Source organism: Polistes dominula, unplaced genomic scaffold (assembly GCF_049000335.1).
Source record: "Polistes dominula isolate Pdom_NZ unplaced genomic scaffold, Pdom_raw_medaka contig_33, whole genome shotgun sequence".
Classification (NCBI taxonomy): domain Eukaryota; kingdom Metazoa; phylum Arthropoda; class Insecta; order Hymenoptera; family Vespidae; genus Polistes; species Polistes dominula.
The window spans coordinates 5,783,137-5,793,771 of record NW_028300998.1 but is presented as its reverse complement, the minus strand read 5'-3'; the positions used below and the strand labels follow the sequence as shown (position 1 = coordinate 5,793,771).

General features: G+C 28.1%; 1 protein-coding gene across 1 annotated transcript in view; it reads right to left on the bottom strand.

The window, feature by feature from the left end:
• Positions 1 to 1,763: 1,763 nt before the first annotated feature.
• Positions 1,764 to 10,635, bottom strand: part of dally (division abnormally delayed protein) — a 121,282-nt gene continuing 112,410 nt past the window's right edge. The window contains exons 6-8 of the mRNA XM_015319989.2: positions 8,235 to 8,376; positions 6,038 to 6,233; positions 1,764 to 5,163 (exon numbers count right to left, since the gene is read on the bottom strand). Of these exons, the coding sequence (XP_015175475.1) occupies positions 5,057 to 5,163; positions 6,038 to 6,233; positions 8,235 to 8,376 (445 nt within the window). The 3' untranslated portion in view covers positions 1,764 to 5,056. The remainder of the gene's footprint in view (positions 5,164 to 6,037; positions 6,234 to 8,234; positions 8,377 to 10,635) is intronic.

The following is a 10,635-nucleotide window of genomic DNA, read 5'->3' as shown; positions in this document are numbered from 1 at the left end:
TTATCGCGTGCGTGTATTCATCATCCCTTAGGGTTTTTTTTTTTATCTTTTTGTTTCTTTTATCGTAAAAGAATTTCCATGGATTTTTCGTTCGGGGAAAGCTCGGTCGACTCGGTATTTTAATGCGTAGACAATTTTTTTTTCTCTGTCTGTCTGTTTGTCTGACTGTCTGTCTGTATGTCTGTCTCGATTTTATCGCGACGACTGAAATTATGTATTTCCTTCTCTTTCTCTCTTTTTCTCTTGTACTAACTCTTCCTTTCTATTTTTTTTCTCATTTTATTTTTCTTTCTTTTTCATGTACCATTCCACCACCATAGCTATATATATATATATATGTTCAGTCTTGAGAATATACACCGTAGGTATAAAGGGTAGCATTACTACGAATCATATTTACGTAATAAAAAGATATGAATATTTCCTTATATCATCGTATTGGAATTGTTTTTATTCGTAGAATCGTTCGAATACAAGTATACAATAACAATAATAATAACAATAATAATAATAATAATAATAATAATAATAATAATAATAAGGTATCATAAATATAAAGTCGTGAATAAACCATTGAATTAAAAAACAAAGCCTGTCTATTTCATCAAAGAAGATAAGAAGTTATTATCACTACGAAGATATGGCGTTGAGACTATTGAAAGATTTAGATTTTTTATTGAAGGAACAAACAAAATGGTTTGTTAATATTGATACAATTAATTTTTTGAATAAAGTATTTGTTAGCAATATACAAAGATGCTAGATTTATATTACAAATATCAGGCGTTGAAGTTGGATATAATTTTGATAAAGAAATTCTGTTACAAATCAATAAAACCAATATTTAGACCACATTCCTAGAGATTATAGTTTGAAGGATGTTAATAAGCTAAAAGAAGACAGAACCATCTTTAATTTAGTATCAATACCAAGAGTGAGATTACATAAGTACCTAAATTTGACAGAGGCAGAAAAGATTTTATATTTATTGTTTTTGCAATGATTAATGAAACTGTTTTACAAAAAACAAAAAAAAATGGAAATCAAGCACAAATAGAACAACATTTTCTATCTGTTACTTATTCCAAATTAGTTAACATTGGAATAAGCATTAAAAGTATCAATAAGTTGTCTAAATGTGGGGTGGTACACATGAGGGAACACTATATGTTCATCAATAAATCTAAAATGTCGTAAAAACGGAGAACGAAAAGAAAACCAAGTACAAAAAACCTAATCTTGGAAATAACACATTTGGCGTGTTGAAAAAACTGTTGTTGTCTCTATAGTTATCTCAGCTGAAGGTTTGGTGTCTAAAAACTTTGTGAGATATCTCCAGAAGATTGGATTGTCTGTTGATCTAATACCAGTAACATCGAAAACAACCATACTGCAGATTTCACATATTGTCCAAAAATTCTTTACACCATTGGAATCAACTGAATTACTTTTCCAATGGTCAAAAAACCAATTATATTGTGATTTTGAAAGAAAGAAAAACAATAATAATAATAATAATAATAATAAGAATAACAACAACAACAATAATAATAATAATAATGATAATAATAATAAAATCGTATGCTCATTTCTTTTTTTTCTTTTTTCCTTTACTTTTTTTTTTTTTCGAATAAAATCAACGATGCAACGAATGATGCAGTACGAAGTTCGTTAAGTATGCAATTGGTTGTGTGTTGCACTTGTATTTATTTTATTTGTTCAATTAATTATTATTTGTTAAATTTATTTTACGAATATATTAATTTGTTGTTTTTTCATTACATTTCGTTCTTTCAATTTTCCCTTCCCCCTTCACCCTTCCTTTAATTAATTTTTTTGTTTTGTTTTGTTTTGTTTATATCCTCGGTGGATGATCCTTCTTCCTTAAACGTTAATACTTTCACTCGTTTTCAAAGTCTATTTTTGGTTTTGTTTGTTTTTATTTGCTTTTTTTTTCTTTTTTTCTATTTTTTTTGGTTCTTTTTTTTTTAGAGGTTTAAAAAAATCTTCCTCCTTTCTTCCTTATTTTAAACAACATCGAAGGCCTCGCAGTTACGAACGGGTTTTCATCGTCGAACGTTTAACGATTTTACAGCGAAGAATTTTCATGGGTATTTTGTTTTGATATTATGATTATGATTATTATGATTATTATTATTATTATTATTATTATTATTATTATTATTATTAAATTACATTTAATAACGATCAATAGGAAAGTTGAAATTAAAGATCGTTGTTAATTTTGCAAAACATTAACGATACTGTATTTTTAATAGCAATGTGTAATACGAGTAGAAATCATTAGATTTATGTATTTGCATGTTATTATTATTATTATTAATAATATGAATATATTATTATTATTATTTTTTTTTAATAATTATTATACTATCATTATTATTATTATTATTATTATTATTATTATTATTATTATTATTATTATTATTATTATTATTATTATTATTATTATTATTTTTTCTCGTAGCGGATCAACGAATTATTCGCCGATAAAAAACATTTTTTTTTACTATTCAATTACTTTCGATCATTTAAATATCTCTCATACAACAGTTGTTAACGAATTTAGGAACTTCTCCATGTAAAATACGCGTCACGTATTTTTTTCCGGTTTACGTTTTCCCCTTTTTCGATATCTTCTTGATCCATGATGACTCTCGGATAATTTATTATTTTTCGTTTATTTTAAGAAGACAAAAAGGTTTTGGGAAAAAAAAAAATTGGAAACATTCATTATCACGAATAATGAAAACGCGTGTTGAAGAGAGTGAGGAAAAATGATGATATATTCATTTAGAATTTATATATATATATATATTATTATGTACGTTTACATAATGTATATATAATTTTAACTATACGCGAAAAAATGTTCATTCGAATCACATTAAACGAAGTGTGTTTATTATCGCGAATGTACGAAGTTGCTTTGTATAATTAATTAATTAATTACTCAATTAATTAATTAATCAATTTACATGTTTGTTCGGTGTTTCAGCTTTCTCTCTCTCTCTCTCTTTCTCTTTCTTTCTTTCCTAGTTTTTTATCTTTCTATTTTTTCTTTCATATATATATATATTTGTTAGTTACAATTGTATTATAATATTCGACACGTGTGTGTATGTATGTATGTATATGTATATGGCATACGCGATATCACACTGACGAACGTCATCAATGATCGTAGGATATTTTCTCGATGATCTATAGATCACGACGACTTCGTCACAAGCGAGTAAAAACAAACTCATCTTTCTTTCCTTTCTTTTCTTTTCGTTTTTCTTGTTTTTAAATTCTTTTTTGTTCTAATTTACGACGAGCAACGGAATGAACGAAATGCGTTTGCCGGAATAAGAGAGTTTAACACTTTTAATCGTGTCATACTTTTTAATGACCTGTTTTTCAGGTTTTCAAAGAAAGCTCGTTAAAAAATAGAATATGTGTACGATCAATAAATTGTTCAACGAAAATTAAAAATTACATATTAAAATTAGACAAAAAAGTGATGGACATTTATTTGAAATGGCATTGTGTAATCTCATTTAATATACAAATTTATGAATAATCTAATACGCTAAACAAAACAAAAAATAATTTAAGAAATGATAATAATAAAAAAGAAATTTATTACGTATTGAAAAGATAAAAATTTTAAACGATATTATTCTTGTTAATCAGAAATTATTTCTATGTAAATTTATTGACGTTAATTCAATATTGTATAAAACAAAAACTACAATTTTCTATCTCAACATTTCCAAACTTTAATAATGTAAAAGTAAATTAAAAGCGAGACTTATCAGATATAAAAAAAAAAAAAAACTAAAAAAAACTTTATCATAATTTTTTAATTTCCAATGACACGATTGGTATATTACAGTTTTCTTTAGCAAGAAATTATTAGGAAAAGAATAAATTTTTTTCCGCATTTGTCGAGGAAACAAAAAGAAAAAAAGCGATAAATTAGGCATTGGAAAAGTTAGAAAATATTCGTCTCGAGAGAAGTGGCGAGAAACGAGAAAAATGTTCTTCCAAAAGAACCCATCCCCACCCATCTTTCGCTATTTCTTTTTTTTTTCTCTTTCTCCCTTCAGACGGGTGATTTTCTAATAGTTTTATCGGAAAGCGTCTCTCCTCTCGTAACTTCTCGTTTCGGCAACTCGTCGTACGATTTTCGACGTCGTATAGTCTGGCTTTGCATCTGGCAAAGTTTCAAACTCCTATGTCCTCGCAAACACTCGCCAACTAAATTTTCTAAATACGTACGTGCTTAGTAATGCCACTAACTCGACTCGAGTTTTATTTTCTTTTTTTCCATTTCTTTTTACACGATACTTTTTCACTTAATTTCATTTCGTTTCGTTTCGTTTCGTTTCGTTTCATTTCACATTTTATTTTTCATTTAAGTTTTATTTTTTTCATTAATTTCTTTTATACTTTATTTATTCATTTATTTATTCATTTATTTATTTTGTTATTTTTAAATAACCCTCGAGACACCTGAGTTTTAACACTGACCGATGATACGTTGTTTTTATTTTATTTTTTATTTTATTTTATTTATTTCTTCTCTCTCCGACACTTCAACTATTACATTATTTCGTCGAAAAGATTATCGTTTGTCTATTTACTAATAATAATCAACTAATTATCTTTCTCTTTCTCTAGCTTTTTCTTTCTTTCTTTCTTTTTTCCTTTCGTCCAATTCATTCTAATTTCGACTAGGACGATTAATAGGACAAAATAAAAATAAAAAAGAAACAAAAATAATTTTAATAAAAGCGTATATCGCGGATTAAACACACATTCGTGTCTCTTATTCGCGTTTTTCCCCCTTTTTAATCGATTTCACTGTCTCGAGGATAAAAAGGGGAAGAAAGAGAAAATCCTGTTTTCTTTTTTTGTTTGGATACACCAATCTAGGGGGGAAGAAGAGGGGGTTGACTCTTATTTCGGAAACAGGAAATGATTTTTATTTTTTTTCTTCTTCTTTTCTTTTCTTTCTTTTCTTTCCTTCTTATTTTTTTTTATTTCCTTAGGCAACTAATATGCAGAACACGAGGATCAACGTCAACGATGGCATCAGCATATTCGATGAGGCTACTTTTGGGTGTGAATCTTGGTGGGTCTTCACCGATGAATCTGTAACAAGAAAATCAAATATTTTGTTTGTCCTTTCTATATTATCTTTTATTAATAATTTTGCTTTCCTTTTTTTTTTTTTAATCAATAGAAAATAACAGAGTAGTAATAATAATAATTAATATTATAATTCTCATATTTTTTAATGCACGGTGCAAATGATCGAAAGGTTGAAGAATTGTTTTTTTATTTAAATCGATTACTTTCCTTTTTCCGTGAGAAACTATTATATATATATATATATATATACATATAAATTTAATTTTTATTCAAAAAGAAAATATTAATAATTAATTTTTACAATCGTTTAGCAATTATTCAACTTACAATTTTAGCCTTTGTGCTAGAGATTTTTCTATATTAAACAAATTCTATGTTAAAGAAAATATTTTCTTTTATTTTAAAAATAAATAATATAAATTTTATACATTATCGAAGAGCATGTTTTGTATTTGTACAAATTACGGTAATTTGACGACGATTCGTTTGACTGCTTGTGGGTAGGGTTTGGTGTTAAAAAAAAAATGAAAAAATAAAAGGGATCGAATGAATTTATACATCTAATATTTAACAAGTTGAATGAAATGGGGTTTTCACTAGTGACCGACGTTACTATATCTTTTTTATGTTTAAATTTTAACAATCTTAAAAAAAAAAAAATAACAAAAATTGAAAAAAGTTAGCAAAGTCAAAAAGAATAAATAGTACAGTGAATGATAAACAATAAAAAGAATTATGCATATATTATAATTATTTATAACCGAATCCATTAATTGGGGGCCAATAGAATTTAAGTAAAAATATCTATCATTTTAAATTATTTATCATTTTAAAGATTTGATAAAAATAAATAACAATAAATAATATAAATTACCTGGTGTAGTGGGTCCCATTCCTGATCCTGAGTTTTCTTCATCATCTCTATCATCATTCGTCGAATCTTCGTCATCGTCTTCCATGTCACCTTTTTTCCTCCAACCAGGTCTGTCACCACTTCCGGAACCATCGTGAGCTTCTTCGGCAAGCGGAGTTCCTCCGTCCGGTGCCAATGCCAACTGCAACTGCACTATCTGTGGTATTCCAAACACAATAAAAACTATATATAAATATATATATATATATATATATATATATATATGTGTGTATGTATGTATGTGTATGTATATATGTATATTGTATACAAAGAAGGATCAACAGAAAATACTCTGGGAATATAACCGTAAATTTAACAGATCTGCGATTTATCAAAGTCGGATTAAAACTAGGAAATAGGATTAGAATTCATAAAAGTAATAAAAAACAATAATAAAAATAAAAATGAAATACGATTTTATTTAAATACTCTCCATGATTCGAGAGTTATATGAATTTATTCTTATCTAACAATAAGTATTATTTTCTAACTTTATATGATTGAATTTTTCAATCAGTGCTTTCGAATTAATTTAACAATAAGTCAAACAATTTGTGTGTTAAAGACATTGTTAATAAAAGTTGGATTCAAATTTTATATAGATTGAAAATCTTACAAGTTTGAATAAATTATAATTTTTTATTAAAAAAAAAAAAAAAATATTCGAATAACATTAAAGGATAGTTTAAAATGAAAAGATAGTCATAAAAAAAAAATCTGAGATTACAAATGATCGTAGACAGGTAACATGTGTTAGATGGTATCATCTGTATCTTCCGGTCTTAGTAGATCCATTAATCTTCTTGCAATTAACAGGTGATATCGTTTTGGAGTTATCGATCGATCGAAAATCCATAGAATGAAACGACAACAACATTAACAACAAGTAGGACATAAACGATAATGATTTTATCTGATATTATCCAAACAGTTGTTTGGGATTGGTCAACGATGATTAGACGATTAACGTTGAATTGGCGTAGAAGCCAAACGTAAAGTGTTAAGAAATGTCATACTTGATTTTACTTTGAGTTAATTCTGGCACCTGTCCGTTGACTTTTTGCGTTCACCTGTCGAGCACGATCGAGGCTAACGACAAATGTCCTATGCTCGATATCCACCTACGCAATATTTTCGCACCTTACAACATCACGCACGAGCAAACCTTTGCCAAATTTAACTTTGTAACATCGAACGTTTCAATGCAATACGCGTTCTACAAATTATAATATAAGTTTATTTTCAATGATATTTTTATTTATTCTAACAGTCGATCATTTAATTGCATAATCACGATCAATTGCGTTTAATATAAAAATTAAATATATTGCGAATTGTATTTTATATAACCACTTTATATATATTATTAAAATATTATAAAATAATTTTAATAATAAGATATATATCTGTGCTAAAATTAAAATATTATAAATGTTTAACCAATTGCTAATATCAAATAACGAAACAAATACTATATATATATATATATATATTTTAAAAATATCTTAGTATAAATATAAAAATTAAAATATTATAAGCATTTGATCAATTGGTAATATCAAATAACGAAAAAAATATTATCCCCTAGCATAATTTTATAGTTCAAATAATTAGTAAAGTTATATAGACACGGTGCAAAATCCTAATATTCTTATTCATAACAAATTGAAAACTCGTTGAACATTAACTAGACTATAAAACATATCAAACCCCATCCTCTCCAATGATTAGAGCATAGGTAATCAAAGTTTGAAGAACACAGCAGGACATTAATTACAGAACACATATGCCTTGCATTGATAAGTCTTAATTCGAAAAGATTCGAAGACTAAAAGGGGGAAATGTATTAAAATTACGGTGAAAAGAGATTAATATCAACCAAAATGAGTTTTCACGGGGCGTCGATCCTGTACGAAGTACGAGTACGAAAACACAGGATGTAAGCCGCACGATTGAATCCGAGGCAAGGCTGGCCAAGGCTAAACCGAGCGACAAATTACACTTTATGGACTCACCTGATTAATGTGCTTCAATTGGTCAATGAGTACACGCTGGTGTGTTAGTATTTAATACCGAGGCAGCCTTGCTGTCCAACCAAGACTAAACCAACCGACGACGACGACGACGACGACGAATTACATACACTTTGTGGACTCACCTGATTAATGTGCCTCAATTGGTCAATGAGTACGCTGGTGTTCGTATTGCCGTAGGAAGCGGTTGACGATACCGTTGTCACTGTGAATTCTGGATTGTATCTCTGAGCACTTAAACTGGAGTCTACCACGGTCTTCGAATATCTGAACAGACAAATCAAGTGACATTAGGACGAGTTTGATATCAAACAGATCATATATGCTTATTGCTACTTTGAGAAATTCATAGGCATAGAAGGACGTTATGCTAATCAGATATATTACCAAATGGGCGATTAGCTTAATTTCTGATTGTGCATTAATATGATTAAAGCATATATGAGTCGCTTATTTTGAAAATGGCCTACCTCCATTTATATTCGAATCGAGATATTGAAGAATTTGCGTTTCAATGCAATGAAAAATTGCACTAATGAGTTATACTGCTTAAGTGTTTCTAAAGGCTTTAAATTTATATTTTTCCTATTAAAATAGTGGCAATTATTAAATGAACAATATACGTTTTTTAACCATGAATGGAGTTAGGCCATTGTCATCTATAAAAATTCAGTGTCACACATTGTTGGTTTGCGATTAATTTCGAAACTACTCAACCAATTTTAATGAAATTTTGTTTTGATCAAGCTTATTTTTTTATTTTTTATTGCTAATTTAAGGGATTTATTATACAGAGGTTATCTAAGTTTCTAGATTTTGTAAATATTCAATAGATGGCGTTGTATTTTACACGTTTTTTTTCAGATTTACAAATGACATAACTAACCTTGATTTTTGATATTTTTTTCGAGTATTATTATTATTATTATTTTATGTACTCCATTCTAATTGTAGTATTATTTTGTATGTTTTTATAATTTATTACAAAATTAGGTGTATTATATCTGTATAAACGTGGTACGGAGTTATAGAAATTTACTACAAACACTTTTCAAGTATATTATTATATTTTTTTAGTACGTATTTATCGGATTACAAGTTTAGTCATTATTTTTAACATTCTGTACATTTTTCTGTTAAGAAGAAACACACACACACAAATATTCTAGGGTATTTATTAGACATTTTCTTTTTTGTATAATTTTTTTTAAATGACTCCACCTTTACCCCCGCCCTCTCCTCCCCTCAACGATAGTAATTTTAGTAAATAGTATTTCTGAGAAAGTGGAATATATATTTTTTTGTTGGAACCGTCAAAAAAAGATCCAGGCAACACCTTTCAATGTTAGTCGATAAAACAACGCGTGTCGAAAGGAGGCAACGAAGGAAAGATGGAAGGAAGGAAGGAAGGAAGGAAGGAAGCAAGTATCCTTCGTCTGTTTGCTGGTATTTATGAGAATCGTAACGATGGAGAATCCGTTCGAAGAAAGACGATGCGAGAAAAGCCGTTCCGATTCATTGGCTGCTCGTTGTAATCTTCTGTTGTAGTACTCTTGGTGGTTGGATGTTAGAGAAGTGTTCAGAACAAAAGAGAATAAAATTCAACTTGCGTATTTCTCAGAACCACGTCACTCAGTTTTATCGTTTATACGTTCCCGATCATTCGTCGAACTTGTTACATGTGTTCGATAAAAAAAAATATAGAAACAAAAAAAGGGAAAGAATTTTCATGTACAAAATGAACCGATGCGAAAATGTTAAAATCAAAAAAAAAAAAACAAACAAAAAATTAAATAAAATCAATAACAGATATTATTCTCTCTCGAATATAATTTTCGTTGAACATAAAAAGTGATATCAAAAATTGTTACTTTAAATTTGAAACATTTTAATTACATGTTTTTCGAATATTCTTCAGACTCGTATAAGAATTAATTCGAAAAATAAAACAACAACAACAATGATAAAGAATATAATTAATGTTTAAAACAATTATTTAGATAAGTATAATCATTCGATAAAATTTCAACAAGTGTAATCGAGTTAATTGGTAGAAGACGATTGAACGAATTGTTTCTTTTTTTTTTTTTAAATGGAAGAAAATGATTGATCGAGAAGTCATGCAAAAAGAAAATTTCTCGTCTTCTACGTAATTCTGTTTTTCTTGTCGATAGAAAAATAAAAGTGAGAAAGAGTGAAAGAGAAAAGGACAAAGATAAAGATAGAAAGCTGTAAAGAGAAACTGATGGCTATTTAAAGAATAACGAACGTATTTTCTCCCTCTGTGGTGATTCCTTCTATCAAGACTTTTAAATCTTCGATGCGTGCGAGCAACAAACGGTCTCGAGTCATTCATTAAATCACACGAATGTGCATTCACTAATACATACGATCGTACTTATGTATAATCTTATTTACGTATACATGCATGCATATGTATAGTGATACCTATTAGCATCTATGTAAAAATACTGTGTATGAATGTTGATGTGTATGCGTATCTATGATTTCATATGTGCATACATG